Genomic DNA, 16,535 nt, shown 5'->3' on the forward strand with positions numbered 1-16,535 from the left:
AAAAATGAAACTATTCCACCTACTTACACCATACACAAAAATAAACTCAAAATGGCTAAAGGACTTGAATGTAAGACAGGAAACCATAAAAATCCTACAAGACTCCATAGGCAGCAAAATAGCAGACATATGTTGTAGCAATATTTTTACAGACACAGCTCCTAGGGCAATGGAAACTAAGGAGAAAATAAACAAATGGGACTACATCAAAATAAAAAGCTTCTGCACAGCAAAAGAAACCATCAACAAAACAACAAGAAAGCCCACTGCATGGGAGAACATATTTGCCAATGTTATTTCAGATAAGGGTTAAATCTCCAACATTTACAGAGAACTCATACAACTTAACAAAAGGAAAATAAACGATCCAATCAAAAATTGGTCAAAGGATCTAAATAGATACTTTTTGAAAGAGGACATATAGAAGGCCCAGACATATGAAAACATGCTCAAAGTCACTAATCATCTAAGAGATGCAAATCAAAACAACAATCAGATAGCATCTCACAGCTGTCAGAATGGCTATTATCAACAAATCAACGAACAACTGGTGCTGGCGAGGGAGGATGTGGAGAAAAAGGAACCCTCTAGCACTGCTGGTGGGAATGCAGACTGGTGCAGCCACTGTGGAAGACAGTATGGAGTTTCCTCAAAAAGTTAAAAATGGAATTCCCATTTGACCAAATAACCCCACTTCTAGGACTATATCCCAAGAAACCAGAAACACCAATCAGAAAGGATACATGCACCCCTATGTTCATAGCACAATTTACAATAGCTAAGATTTGGAAACAGCGTAAGTGCCCATCAGCAGATGAGTGGATTAAAAAACTGTGGTACATCTACACAATGGAATACTATGCCGCTATAAAAAAAAAGGAACTTTTACCATTTGCAACAACATGGATGGAACTGGAGAGCATTATGCTAAGTGAAATAAAACAGTTGGAGAAAGATAAATATCACATGATCTCACTCATATGTAGGATATAACGATCAACATAATTTGATGAACAAGAATAGATCAATCTAGAGACAAATGGTAGGGGAGGGGGGGTTAGAGAGCAACTAAAGGACTTATGTACATGCATATTAGCATAACCAATGGATACAGACACTGGGGCGGTTGGGGCATGGGTGTGGGGGGAAGGTCAATTGAGGAAAAAAGGAGACATATGTAAAACTTCAGACAATAAAAAAAAATAGAGGAGAGGTAGAAGAAATGAGGGCAGACTATGAGAACTCAGCCTACTCAGAAGAAAGGACCAAGAAGCAGGCTAAAGATTCCTTTCCAGTTAGGCAGCTGGGAGTTGCATTTCGCAGCTCTATTCTTGGAGGGTGATAACGGCCAGGAGTGGGAAGGATAGGCACTGTTCTATTTTTAATTTCCTTCCTTAAAGAGTAGAAATTGGTTAGCCAAGAAAATAAGTAAAATGTTTTCCTCTTTGTTGTTGCTTACACAATTCCAATTTACTTAACAATATGAAAAGACTGAAGACATCCTGTTTAGATAGTTTAATACAGCCAAGGGCAAAGAACATGCCTATCCTCATAGGAAGCGATCTATAATAATAAAAACATAATATACTAATAAGACCGGACAGCCCAACGATCTTCTGGACATCCTTCCGAATGATCTTCTGGACGAAGCAGGGGCTGTGAGGGCCAAGGCAGCCACTGCAGCTGCAAGGGCCGAGCCCCTTGCACGAATTTTGTGCATCGGGCCTCTAATCCTATCTAATAATAGACAAACAGGCGTACCTTCGCTACGCCTCCCATTGGCTAATCAGCACAATATGCAAATTAACCGCCAACAAAGATGGCAGTTAATTTGCATATGGCGCGGAGCGAAGACTGAAGGCGGCTCCGGCCGGAGCGAAAGCCTGGGTCCCGGGTGCTGGAGGAAAACCGGTGCTGGCAGCCAGGGGAAGGGAAGGCCTATTGCACGAATCTTTTCGTGCAACAGGCCTCTAGTCTACTATAATAGTCATGACTATATTCTGTTTTGAAATACTACTTATCAAGAAATGATACTTAAGTGTATTTGAAATTCCAACTTACCAGGAAAACTTTTGAATAAAAACTTACATAATCTAACTAAAAGTATTCTCTCCTAGAAGATAATCCACTAGTTTTTAGACCCAGTTCTGTTACTAATGACCTATTTATCTCTTAGTCTGAAGATTTTAATCTATAAAACAAGAATATTAAATGAGTTTAGCTTAAATCCCCCTTTGAGCTACTGTTTTAAATATTCAAAATTCAAAAGCACTGATAAAAAATGTTTATAGCCCATATCATTTCAGATTATTATATTCATCAAATGAAATCTAGTTTTTCCTTCAAAATTAATGAAATGTCAAAGTGGTCAAGTTTGTGTGTATGTGTGTATGTGTGTTGAGGGAGGGGGACAGAAGTTATTAGAATCTTTTATAATAATTATTCATGGTTTCACCTATCACTACTCTAACAGTAGGTCCTAAAAACACTCATAATACATTCTAAGTTACATATCCTACTAATAACTTTTAAGTAATTCTTAAAATGTTTTTTTTAAACTAATACACAATACCATTTACATTAGTACCTAAGAAACAAAATACTTAGGTATAAATTAAACAAATATGCACAAAATTTATGAGGAAAACTACACAACTCTGGTGTATTTAATCAACTAAATAAAAGGAGAGATTTTTCCAGGATAGAAAGACACAATATTATCAAGATGTTGGTTCTTCCCAACTTGATCTCTAGATTTAATGCAATCTCGATCAAAATCCTAGCAGGTCATTTTATGGATATTGACAAACTGATTTTAAAGTTTATATGGAGAAGCAAAAGATCCAGAATAGCCAAAATAAAATTGAAGAATAGCAAAGTTGGAGGATTAATCTATCTATCTTCAAGTTTTACTATAAAGCTAAAGTAATGAGGACACTGTTGTATTGTGAAAGAATAAATAGATCAATGGAACAGAATACAGAGCCCTGACATAGACCCACATAAATATAGTCAATTGATCTTAAACTAAGGAACAAAGGCAATACAATGGAGCAAAGGTAGTCTCTTCAACAGATGATGCTAGAACTGGACATCCACATGAAAAATAATGAATCTAGACACAGACCTTATAACTTTCATCAATAGTAACTCAAAATGGACCACAGACCTAAACATAAAATGCAAAATTATAAAACTTCTAGAATATAAGATAGGATAATACTTAGATGACTTGGGTATGGTGATACCATTTTGGACAAAACACCAAAAACATGATTCATGAAAGAAATAAAATTTCATTAAAATTAAAAACCTCTTCTCTGTAAAAGACAATATAAAAAAAAATTAAAAGACAAGACCCAGACTGGGAGAAAACATTTATAAAAGACATCTGATAAATGACTATTATCCACAATATACAAAGAACTCTTAAAACTCAACAATAAGAAAACAAGCAACTCGACTAAAAAAATGGGCCAAAAATCTTAATGGACAGACACCTCACCAAAGAAGATATACAGATGGCAAGAAAGATTATGAAAAGATGCTCCACATCATATGACATCAGGGAAATGCAAATTGAAACAACAAGATGCTACTATACACCTATTAGCAGGGCCAAAATCTGGAACCCTGACCACAAATACTGGTGAAGATGAGCAACAGGAATTTTCATAAATTGCTGGTGGGAATAAGAAATGGTACAGCCATTTTGGAAGACAGTTTGGCAGTATCTTATAAAACTAAACATACTCTTATCATATGTTCCAGCAATAATGCTCCTTGGTATTTTTACCCAAAGGAGTTGCAAACATGTCCACACAAAAAAACCTGCACACATATCGTTTATAGCAGCTTTATTCATAACTGACAAAACTTGGAAACAACCAAGATGTCCTTCATTATGTGAACAGATAAATAAACTGTGGTACATCAGACAAGGGAATATTATTTCGCACTAATGAGCTATCAAACTATGAAAAGACATGGAGGAACCTTAAATGTATAGTACTAAGGTAAAAGCCATTCTGAGAGGACTACATGAATGATCCCAACTAGCTGATACTCTGAAAAGGCAAAACTATGAAGACAGTAAAAAGATCAGTGCTTTCCAGAGGTGGGGATCAGAGAGAGATGAAGAGTTAGAGCTCAGAAGATTTTTAGGGCAGTGAAAATACTCTGTATGATACTACAATGATAGATATGTAATTATATGTTTGTTTAACCCATAGAATATATAACACCGAGAGTGAACTGTCAACTTTGGGTGATTATAATGAATCAGTGGAGAGTCATCCTTGATAAAAAATGTACCATTCTGGTGAGTGATATTGATATATATGTGTGGGAGCAGGGGGTATATGGAAAATGTCTGTGCCTCCCTTTCAGTTTTGCTGTTAAGGTAAAACTGCTCTAAAAATTTGTCTTAAATTAAAAAACAAACAAGCTAACACTCCAAATTTAATTTAAAACATGATTGTTTCATTATAACACATACCTTAAACATTTACAATATCAATTACTAGTACCTGATCATTTTCTTTTTTAATCTTTAGGCATTATTGCTTCTTGCTTAACATTTTCACATAACTTTTTTAAAAAATATAAAGTCCAAACTCTGCTAACCAATTTTTCTGTTCCCCGTCTTACTTTAATTTCTATATTAGGAACACTTACCAGATACAATACATATCCCCATTCTGGAGCTGTGAAATAAGAAAAGATTCACAGAGTTGTAAGGCTAACATAGTCTTGCCTTCTTTTTCAGTGTTACAGATGATATCAATTCCACTCTTACAATCAGTTTTCAATAAATGCTATAAGAGGAAAAGAAAAATTAGTTCATGTCATTAAAAATATCTAAAAGCTAGTTGCAATAAGTGTTTAAACATTCAGAAGAAATTAGATGTTTAGTTTTCTTCTACAAAGACAATGATGAATTGTACAGAAAATTTTTCATAGCTTCATATTTTTACTATATAGCACCTATAGTTTACAGTTACTTTTAATCTCATTAATGTTTATAACTTATAGGTAGGAAGGATCCATATTAGGAAAAGATTCTTTCATCTTGAAAAAAAATAACAAACATGAAAATTTTAATTTTTAAATATTTTATTTAAAAGGCAAAAATCATAATGGTTCTCAGTTTTTATTTGACCTCTGTCACACCAGAAACTCAACATAAATAATGCTTATTGCTGTCCTGGCTAGGTGGCTCAGTTGGTTGAAGTATACACCAAAAGGCTGTGGGTTCAATTCCTGGTCAAGGCACATACCTAGGTTGTAGTTTTGATCCCTGGTTGGGACATGTATGGAAGGCAACTGGTCCATATTTTTCACTCACATCAGTGTTTCTCTCTCTCCCCCTTCCTTTCTCTCTAAAAATCAATAAATATAAATAAAATAAATAAAATGAAGCTTATTAATGTTTTGTTAATTTCATCATTTGTTAATATCAGATTTTTCAGTGGTCGGCAAACTGTGGCTCGCGAGCCACAAGCGGCTCTTTGGTCCCTTGTGTGTGGCTCTTCCACAAAATACCGACTTCTGGGCATGGGCCATGACGTTTCAATTGCACTGTACGTGCGCACCCACACGTGGTATTTTGTGGAAGAGCCACACTCAAGGGGCCAAAGAGCCGCATGTGGCTCGCGAGCCACAGTTTGCCAACCACTGGTCTAATTTAACATGAGCTTAAAGAATGGTGTTAAAGAGAACACATCTAAATAATTTAATCTGAAAACCTTTGGTATTACTATAAAAAGGAATTTAACAAGATTCAGCTATATTTTTCCCTGTTTTTTATTATAAGGTTAAAATGATGATAGACAAACAAACAAAATCTTAAACAATACCTCCCGGAATAGCTGTTCTTCTACAGGTGACATAAATAGACATGTGAAGAGTGCTTGATGGAAATACAAGTCTTTGCTGATTTCTGGGTGATTTATACAAGATTTAATAAGAGCCATTGCTTCGGGTATGCGTTCACAAGCAATTAGGTATCTGGCACGTAGTTCAAAGAATAGTGGATTTTCCGAACTTAAGTATTTGTTCACTGTATTAAATAGAGAACAGACTCATATTACTCTCAAGAAAGGATTCTCTCAAACTCTTGATTGTTGTTTGAAACTTTATCACTAACGTGTGGCATTTAATTACATTAACTAGTTATTTAATTAAATAGCATTTTCTTAGTAAGAGTTTATTTGTGAAAAAAGATATACAATTATATGATTGGAAAAATGGAAATAAAAGTGACAACAAAACAATGCTTAAAAAAATACCTGTTGATTTCTTCTCAGTTTAAAAAGTAAAAAACCTGAAATATTTATTTTTCAGTTCACTAATATGTTAAAATGTTTCAAATAACATGGGGTATGTAATTTCTAGTCTAAGATTATGTACTCTGATCTTAGTGCTCAATATTTTCATTACTGATTAATTATAGAGAAATAAATCTGAATTAATGAAAAAGTTAAATCATGAAAGAAATGTTTTATTACTTGTCAACAAAAGATTAAGCCAAAAGGAATGCTTATTAATATGTGCTCATGTATCACTAAGAATAATTACTAACAAATACTTGGTTTTACACAATTAAAAAGTATACAAACACCTTTATCTACTAAGTTTATTTAGACCTAACAACATCCTTATGATAGTTATCATAGTATTTGTTTTACAGATCACAAAACTGAGTCTCAGAGAGGTCAAATGACTTGCCCAAAGACAAAAGTTAAGTGGCAAAGCAGGAACTAGAACACATATATCCTATTGGACCCCAAGTATTTTAATTAGTTATATGTTTAATCATTAGCTTCTAAAATACTAATGAGTGATGTTTTATTTGGGTGCCAACATTTGCCTTGCAGTTCTGTTTCCAACATATGATCAACAGACACTCATCTGTACAGTTAATGCAAAGATAAACCTCACACTAGTTTTTGCCCTAATGATCACCAACCAGAGAAGAGTCATTCATATTAATGAGGCTCTAGAGCAGCTTTTCCCAGAGTGAGGTATGTCAATGTAAGTATTAAAGGACTATGTGTGAAGAACTATATATACATATATTAAGGCCATCAGACTTCAAAGCAACTCATAATATGTTTGTTCTTGCTCCTCCTCAGAGAAGCCTAAAAGCTCTCCTAAAAGGCCTAACTTTTCACTCCTTTGGAAGCTCTGTCTTGTCTATCTCCTACCCCCATCTTGCCTCATTCCCTGGTCTCCTCATAGTTTTCTTCAGCTAGTCACCTTTGCCTTACCTGTATTTGACTCTACCTTTCCTCAGCCATACAACTCTTCCTCCTCAGTTCCAGCTGCTTCCGTTCTTTTATTCCTTCTCCAGACCCTCATATCAAGTTCGTCTCATTTGTATCCCTTGGGTATATAACACTGTCACATATATATTTCAGCCCTTTCCTCCTGTTTTGTCTTATCTCCCATCTCATCCCACTGCTTTGCACTACTTCTTCAGGCCTTATCTTTCATCTTCTCTCACATCTCTGCCATTGGCCTCCACACTTGTATCTGGGTTGGCTTGCTCTTAAGCCCAAGAATCACAGCTCCTTCTCCACTCAACTCTACCCACAACCCACCCCTACCCTCACCCCTTAACCTGGGACAAATGGACAGATCCTAACCCACAGAGCACAATCTGTGGTATGAAGTGTCTTTCTCACCAGACCAAGGTCTGAATTGTTCCAGAGCTAGGAGTTCTTGTCTTTTCCTTTTGGCAATCTTAAAATTGTACTCCTTAGGCTCTCTCCATTCATTCAAATGTTTTTCACAGTTTTGTGTTTATTCACTACTGCTCAGCTCTACATTCTAAGCTTTGGTGATCAGCTGTGGCTTAGGAATAATATGTGAGAAGCAGTTGACAGAGCCTCCTTCCTCAAAAGAAAATTCTGGCCCACAGGAACCACTGTACATCTAGGTTTAAGAGGAGGTGATGTCAAAGAAGTATGCAGGCGGTAAAGGGATGAGGGAAAATTTAACTTCTAATAATGGATGAAGTGTGGGAAATACTGCTCTACAGTATTTGGAATTGAAATTTAGTCACTCATTCACTTATACAGTCATCATGTGGTCATTCATTCAATCAACATATACTTATATTAAGCACCTACTCTCTACCAGGCACTGGGCTAGGTGTGGGATATACAGTAATAGTGATAAAAATTGGATGAGTTATAGCTCTCACAGCTGCTTCTGTATAAGGGAGATCTCATGTGCTTAAGCAGGATTTTTGTTTTGTTTTAGGGTTTGGCAACTTAAATAGATATTTAAACTATAACTGCAGTGACAAAAGCAAATGAACTCTCTGTAAGTAACATCTGGACAGTAAATATGTTAATTCCCATTAGAATGGGAAATTACTAGAAATAAATGTATCCAAGTCTAGTGTCAAAAATCACTTTTAGGGCACGTTAGTACAACAAATTAAACACACTTCATGTAAAAATACATAATTCTTACTCAATATTATAAAATAAAGAAAAATCACTAATACTGCTCTAGTGAGATAATGAAATTGTGTTTGCTTCTCACAAATGTTGGTTTTGATTTTGAGTTTCCTGAAGTACCTATCTCCTGAGATGCTGGCTGGGCTTTAAGAACAGCTTGCAACACTGGATCTTCCCATGGGCCACCATCTCTAATGATTCGAGTCACCAGTTCCAGATTCACATTTCCATATCTGCGGAGGTGATTCTGGCATTCCTAGGAGAGAAAAATCATTTTTTGCTTTATGAATTTAAAGGGGTTAAAAATTAAACTTGATCATTATTGTCAATAAAATGACTGATGGCCAATGAGGCAGTTATTAAATTATAAAAGAGAAAGGGTTGTTAAGTAACCTATGTAGGGTGTCAAAACCCATTAGTACACAAGTTAACTTTAATGCCAAAGGTTACACAGTTTGTACATAACTGGACTTAGGAAATCCCATTATAATGGGGATGAAGTGTAACCTAAGGAAAAAACTTAAGGAATAAATTATTTCTAGGAAGAAAATCGCATTGCTAAAATGTAAGAAAAAAACTTAATGGATGCATCATTTCTAGGAAAACCACCAGGTTGCAAAAACCAAATGGAAACACAGGATGCATCATTTCTAGGAAAAGAACCAGGTTGCAAAAGTGTAAAACTTAAATGCTTACTTAAATTTACGTGAGGGCTCACAAGGTTTCTGTTAATAAGGGCAAGCAAAAGCCTGACAATAAGAAGGGTAGAGGGTCCAATGCAGACTCTGGTTGACAAGTACACATAGGTGCCCTGCCCAATCCCAAATGTATTATCCTAGTTGTGGTACAAGGTTGAAAGATGAAAATTCTATTCTACTTTGTTCTGCAAGTACATTTGTAGTCTGGGACGAAAAATGACAGGCTTAAGGAATGAATCGGACCTATAATACTATATGAAGACTTTGCATTTGGTTTAAGATAAAAATGTATTGGTAAGTTGGGCATTAGTTGATAATTTGTCTATGCATATTCTATTGGTTTTTTTTAAGATATTTGAAATGTTTTTAGAGAATCTATTATCTCAGATTTGTGATTATAATATGAATTATGTAACAAGTTAGGTTAGTAAGCAATGTTTAATATTTAGGAGGACTTGGTTTACTGAATTTATAAATTTGATTTATTAGATTTAGATTTACAATATTTGTTTGATTATGCTTTTCGTTTTTTTTGTTGTTTTTTTTTATTATGCTTTTTGATTTATTTTACTTTGTCCATTGTTGTGTTTTAAAATGTTTCAGGGTATTTCATATGGTAATTTAAAGAGATTAACTGAAGCCTAGTGGAGTTAATAAGACACTGTGGGGTAGGGGAGGCCGGGGGAAGGTAAAGGAGGAAAAAAAAGGAGACATATGTAATACTCTTTGTAATACTTTAAGCAATAAAACAAAATTTAAAAAAAAAATAAGGTAGATTGTATTTCTGACTTGAGAAATGTCCACGGTGAGAAAAGCAAGTTGCAGAACAATGTGTTCCTAATTATCCCACTTTTGTAAAATAAAATCTACGTATCTGTAAAAAAAATAAATAAATAAATAAAATAAATTTATTTTTTAAATGCATAAATTGAGCTTAAGAAAAAACTAGATGTTAAAACTGGCAATGTTAAAAATTTTAATAAATTGTGCATCAATTAAAACAAACAATTGCCAGAATTTCTTTCTATGCTCCAAAAAAAAAAAAAAAATCCCCAGACATTAAAAAAATAATAACAGTTATAAAACAAAGCTTCAGGATAAAACAATATCCAGGGGTAGGCAATAGTAGCTTTACAGTTGTTGAGTATGTGAAACACAGATTTTATTGTTGTTTTATTAATTACTGTGTTACTTATTTGTATTACAACTGTAAATCTACTTTTGCCCATCCCTGTATGTATAGTCATAGATATTACTTCCCAGATAAATCACTAAGCTACATACTCAAAGTGACAATAAACACTTTGTTTTTATTAAACTGTCATATTCTTTCATCATTTGAATGCTCCAAAGTGATATCTATATGTTACTTCATATTCCTTGTTAAAATATATAAGAGGTTTTGTTTTATAAGAGAATGAGGCAATAGAAGAAATCAGATTTCAAGATAAAGAATCATTCAGTCAAAGAAGTCGAAGAAAATAAATTCACCTAAAAGTCATTTAGGACATTCCCAAATTAAAATGAGCAAACAAGCAAGCAAACAAAATCCCTATAAACAATGGGCAAGTTACTTTTCCTTACCCTCTCTGTGCTACTTCAATGAACTCCTCTGCAAAAAGAATAGTAAAAACACCTCCTTCGTAGGATTGTTTTGAGGATTAAATAATAAACTGTATTGAGCCAAACCGGTTTGGCTCAGTGGAAAGAGAGTCGGCCTGCGGACTGAAAGGTCCCGGGTTCGATTCCGGTCAAGGGCATGTACCTTGGTTGCGGGCACATCCCCAGTGGGAGGTGTGCAGGAGGCAGCTGGTCGATGTTTCTCTCTCATCGATGTTTCTAACTCTCTATCCCTCTCCTTTCCTCTGTAAAAAATCAATAAAATATATTTAAAAAAAATAAAATAAACTGTATTGAAAAGTGCTTGGTATAGTACCTGGTATATGGCAAACACCTAATAAATACTAGCTATTATTTCTTCTATATTTTTTAACATTTTGAATAAATATTTTATTTTAGGACACCCAATTGCCTTAGCATAAAATTTATTTCTAGATTTCCATGTGCCAGCATGTTAGAGCATTAAAAAAAATAAAATACATGCTTTTTTTAACACATGGAAGATAGTAATGACCTGTGGCAGCAGCTTCATGGTTGAAAACAGTCATCAATTTCAAACATCAAGGTAAACAAAATCCTAAATTACACTAGATACAATATTGGTACCCCTAAAATTCAAGCTGGCTTTTGGTCCAATCAAAGCACAAGAAATAAGGTGAGCTGTAGCTTTGCTGCTAAGCCCTTGGACAACCCATCTTTCTAGCTGTATTAGGGTAAGTGAGGCACCAATCATACAGCCATTAATATTTGAACTGGACTTAGGCCAAAGTCAAGATATGGGAAAGCAGGTCTACTGCTAATTTCTTAAACTTGGCTGAAAATAAGAAACACTTGGAGGTCTTGTTAAGTAACAGATTCCCAGGCCCCAGTTGAAACCTACTGAGTCGAAATTTCTAGGGGAAAGCCCTGATGATCTATCTGTAAATCTAACAACCTTTATCCCACAGTCAATTTTGGCACACTTTTTTATTGCACCTCCTACAATTAGTGTCTACTTTCACAAATATTCATACTGTAAGTTATATACTTACATTCCATCAACTCTTCTATTAAAAATTAGCAAATTAGCTTATGTTCATTTTCCTAAGATAAAAATTATAAATACAAGTTTTTTGTGTGTGTGCACTTCTTGAATCAAGTACACTGTATTTTGGAGACCGCTTCTATGAGAAATAGCTCAGGATAGGCAATAAAGATTAAATAAACATTCTGTTCTATTTAAAGACACAGGCCTGGCCCTAGCCAGTTTGGCTCAGTGGATAGAGCGTTGACCCACGGACTGAAGGGTCCTGAGTTCGATTCCAGTCAAGGGCATGTACCTTGGTTGCAGGCTCCTGGCCCTGGTGGGGGGGAGGGGAGTGCATGCAGGAGGCAATCAATTGATGTGTCCCTCTCACATCAGTGTTTCTCTGTCTCTCCCTCTTCATTCCACTCTCTCTCTTAAAAAAAAAAAAAAATCAATGGAAAAAATATCCTCAGGTGAGGATTAAAAAGACACAGGCCTGGTAGGCCTGGAAGGAGAGGGGTAGGAAACAAGTGGGGTGGAAAGGGTCAATGCGGGGGAAAGGGGGACATCTTATAATACTTTCAACAATAAAGATAAATTTAAAAATATAAAATGAATCACTCTTGCATAATATCTAAATAAGTAAATAAGACACAGGATGAAAAAAAACAAGTAAGTTTGTAAGTATGTTTGGGCTCCTGCTTCCTTAAATACTATGGTGGCTTTTTTAGATGGTATTCAGTCTACTAGTAGAAGCCTTCAAAGTGAAAAAGGAAGCACCAAAATCACTACAGAATTCACAACTTATCTTTCCTAAAATATATATACATATTGTGTGTGTTTTAGAACGTTTACTTAATTAGAAATTTAGACCTGCATATTAACCTAATCCTTTACTAAGTCATCTGTCTATTGTCATTAATACCACTGCACTGACCTAAATACAGAGGTGGGCAAAAGTAGATTAACAGTTGTTCATGTAGAAAAAAACAATAAATAATACAAGAATAAACTATTTCATGAACTCACAACTGTAGACCCACTTTTGTCCACCCCATATAATTCCCTCAAAAACTTTTATTCAACCTTATGTCATAGCAAAGTTAGAGAGAAAACACAACTCCTTCCCTCACTCTTCTTTTGGAATCTATGTGGCGTGGGCTTAATGTTTTATTTTAGAAGATTTTTCTTCCATGAACTCGTTCCCACTTTGCTTAACTCTAGTTGGCCACTAGAACATGTCTGTGAAGCTGCAGATCAGTGTGCTGGCTATTCTGCATACTTGATCTGAACCCTTCGCCAACTTATCACAGGATGAAAGTCTTAACGCCCCAACTTCATGACCTCTGGACTTACCTACCTACTCATTCATCTATTACACATCATGAAATACTTTTTTGTCTAATCTGGTGTATTCCATGTCTCTCAAACTCATCTTGTACTTTCTTGCCTATGCTTTTTCTCATAGCACGCTCTTTCTCCTACAACTTCGTATGAACCTATCTAAATCCTTTCCTAACTATCTTTCCACTATCCTACATGGGTAAGATACCACCAGTCTGGAAATTCCTGGTTTTGGGTATTAGTTGTATTTATATTTGTGTTTGGAATCAAATATAAAACTCAACTTCTTCTGTTGATCCTAATGTCATGTCAGTTTTCTTTTAACATCTCCTGGTCTGCATCCTCCTTGCCACTTCTACAGGCTTATCCTCTTTTCTGGGCTTTCATCTGCATTCACTCAGATAACCACATTAAAGTTTCTCCCTCTCCCCAATAAGGCAGTTTTGAGAAGGTTTTAAAGAATGCTGGGTTGAGTGTAGGTCCTTGTTCTACTTCTGGAAACCTCAACTCCATTGGAGCTTAATTTTCTGTTATGTAAAGTAAGGAATTATTGTATTAAACAATTTCTAAGATGATTCCCAGTCTTGAAATTATAAAAATTCCATAAATACCTAGCAATTAGACATACTTGATTTTTTAAAATAACTAGAATCATGTACTTACTGAACTATTTAACATATCCCTTATAAGAGTTGAAAAAAAAGATTATTTAAATTATGTAATTGCCCTAACCGGTTTGGCTCAGTGGATAGAGCGTCGGCCTACGGACTAAAGGGTCCCAGGTTCGATTCCGGTCAAGGGCATGTACCTTGGTTGCGGGCACATCCCCAGTAGGAGCTGTGCATGAGGCAGCTGATTGATGTTTCTCTCTCATTGATGTTTCTAACTCTCTATCCCTCTCCCTTCCTCTCTGTAAAAAATCAATAAAATATATTTAAAAAAAAATTATGTAATTGGTTACCTATTTAATAAACATAATTACATATTTTTTTAAAATTTAGGTAAAAAATGTGAATGTTACTTAAATTTGCAATCAGAGTTTTATCTGAGGGGAAAGACAATCATAAATATTGTAAAACCATCAACTGAGAGCATAGTCAAATTTCAAAATTAATTTGTAGTTGCTATTCTAATGAAAGCACATGCACCCATTAACATTTTAAAATAAGTAATGAAATCATATGGCCAACAGAGAAGTACTATTGTTATAGTTCTAACTTGTAGACAAACCTGAAGCAGAATTAAGGTGTATGCGAGATTTCAGCAAAGATTCCTACACAGAGAAAATAAATACAAAATCTGATTCAGCAGAAAGAGCGGCAGAGTCAGTCAAGAGGACAAGTGACAGCACTGGCTATGCTACAAACTGGGCAAGTTACTTAATCTCCAATAAATGTTGATAAATAGATAAACAAATGAATCTCTCTGGTCCTTGGTTTCATCGTTTATTTAAAAATTAGATTGGAATTACTGCCCTCTACAGTTCTTTAAAGATAAATTTTCTATGACCTAATATTTTATCTGGTGAAATATAAACTATTCCAAGTACAACCATGCTAAAATTCTAGTTGTTATGTATTAGGACACTCTACAAAACCAGCTTTCAGTGATTAGTGAATGCTTCACTGATCCATATGAGCTTTAGGAGATAGTTTCAAACTGTTAATCCTATCATTGATTTTTTTGGCAATTACATGCCTGCTCCTGACAATACAAGACTTCGCAAGATGTTCAGAATGTAAGATCTTTATGATTGGTATGAACTACTATTAATGCACACTGTGTAGTACTCTCTTTTAGAAGACTGTTGATCCATGTACATTGACTTTTCCAGAAAGATAGAACTTATTGATGCTGACAGCCCTATCTTTTGGAGGCTTGCACTTGGTTCCTTAAGCTTAAATGTCTCAAGTTTGTTTCTTTGTTTGTGTATTTATTTTAAATATTTAATGTTGAAAGTACTTCATGTGTCCACTTTTTGCCCCCTTTGAACCTCCGCCCCCATTGTAGCCTACCCACCCCCAAGTCTTTACCACCCTTGTGTCTGTGTCCATGGGTTATGCATATATGCATACAGGTCTTTGGTTGATTACCTCCCACCCACCTACCCTCCCCTGCATTCCCTCCAAGATTCTGCATTCTGTTCCAGCTTTCCATGTCTCTGCATCTATATTGTTCATCAGTTTATTTTGTTCATTAGTTTCCAGATATGAGTGAGATCATGGGATACTTGTTTTTCTCTGACTTATTTCACGTAGCATGATACACTCCATGTCCCTCCATGTTGTCTCAAAGGGTAAGAGATTCTTCGTTTTTACTGCTACAGAGTATTCCATGGTGTAAATGTACCACAACTTTTTTATCCACTCGTCTACTGATGGGCACTTGGGTTGTTTCCAGATCTTAGCTATTGTAAATTGTGCTGCTATGAATATAGGGGTGCATACATTCTTTCTGATTGAAGTTTCACATTTCTTAGTATATATTCCTAGAAGTGGGATCACTGGGTCAAATGGAAGTTCCATTTTAAATTTTTTGAGGTAACTTCATATTGTTTTCCATAATGACTGCATTAGTCTGCATTCCCAGCACTGGTCTAGGGTTCCCTTTTCTCCACATCCTCGCCAGCACTTGTCATTTGTTGATTTGTTGATGGTAGCCATTCCGACAAGTGTGAGGTAATACCTCATTGTTGTTTTAATTTGCATCTGTCTGATGATCAATGACTTTGAGCATTTTTTCATGTCTCTTAGCCATCTGTATGTCCACTTTGGAGAAGTGTCTATTTGGGTCCTTTGCCCATTTTTTAATTAGATTGTTTGTCTTCCTTTTGTTAAGTTATATGAGCTCCTTATATATGTTTTAGAATTCAGGGGTCCTCAAACTACGGCCCACGGCCACGTGGCCCGCCAAAAACATTTATCCAGCCCGCCGGGTGTTTTTGCCGCCGCTATGTGCATAGGAATTTGTTCATAGCTCTTTTTTAAAATATAGTCCGGCCCTCCAACGGTCTGAGGGACAGTGACCTGGCCCCCTGTTTAAAAAGTTTGAGGGCCCCTGTTTTAGATATTGACCCTTTATCAAATGTATCATTGCCAAATACGTTTTTCCATACACTGGGCTCCCTTTTTGTTTTGTTGATGGTTTCTTTTGCTGTGCAGATCTTTTTATTTTGATGTAGTTTTATTTTATTTATTTTCTCCTTAGTTTCCTTTACCCTAGAACCGTGGTTGGCAAACCATGGCTCGCGAGCCACATGCGGCTCTTTGGCCCCTTGCGTGTGGCTCTTCCACAAAATACCACGTGCAGGCGCGCACGTACAGTGCGATTGAAACTTCGTGGCCCATGCGCAGAAGTCAGTATTTTGTGGAAGAGCCACACTCAAGGGGCCAAAGA

At 35.6% G+C, this 16,535-nt stretch overlaps 1 protein-coding gene across 7 annotated transcripts in view; it reads right to left on the minus strand.

Moving 5' to 3' along the window:
• ZNF654 (zinc finger protein 654) overlaps positions 1 to 16,535 on the minus strand; it is a 109,938-nt gene that overhangs the window by 22,555 nt on the left and 70,848 nt on the right. For 2 of the 7 annotated variants that reach the window (XM_006090541.3, XM_023755357.1), the window contains 3 exons: positions 8,592 to 8,727; positions 5,859 to 6,061; positions 4,678 to 4,817 (listed from right to left, as the gene is read on the minus strand). In XM_006090541.3, coding sequence (XP_006090603.1) covers positions 4,678 to 4,817; positions 5,859 to 6,061; positions 8,592 to 8,727 — 479 coding nt within the window. Of the gene's footprint in view, positions 1 to 4,677; positions 4,818 to 5,858; positions 6,062 to 8,591; positions 8,728 to 10,753; positions 10,896 to 16,535 lie in introns of those variants that run through there. The other 5 variants (XM_023755358.1, XM_023755361.1, XM_023755360.1 and 2 more) reach the window with 5 other exon arrangements.

This window comes from Myotis lucifugus, unplaced genomic scaffold (genome assembly GCF_000147115.1).
Source record: "Myotis lucifugus unplaced genomic scaffold, Myoluc2.0 scaffold_75, whole genome shotgun sequence".
In the NCBI taxonomy this organism is placed as follows: Eukaryota; Metazoa; Chordata; class Mammalia; order Chiroptera; family Vespertilionidae; genus Myotis; species Myotis lucifugus.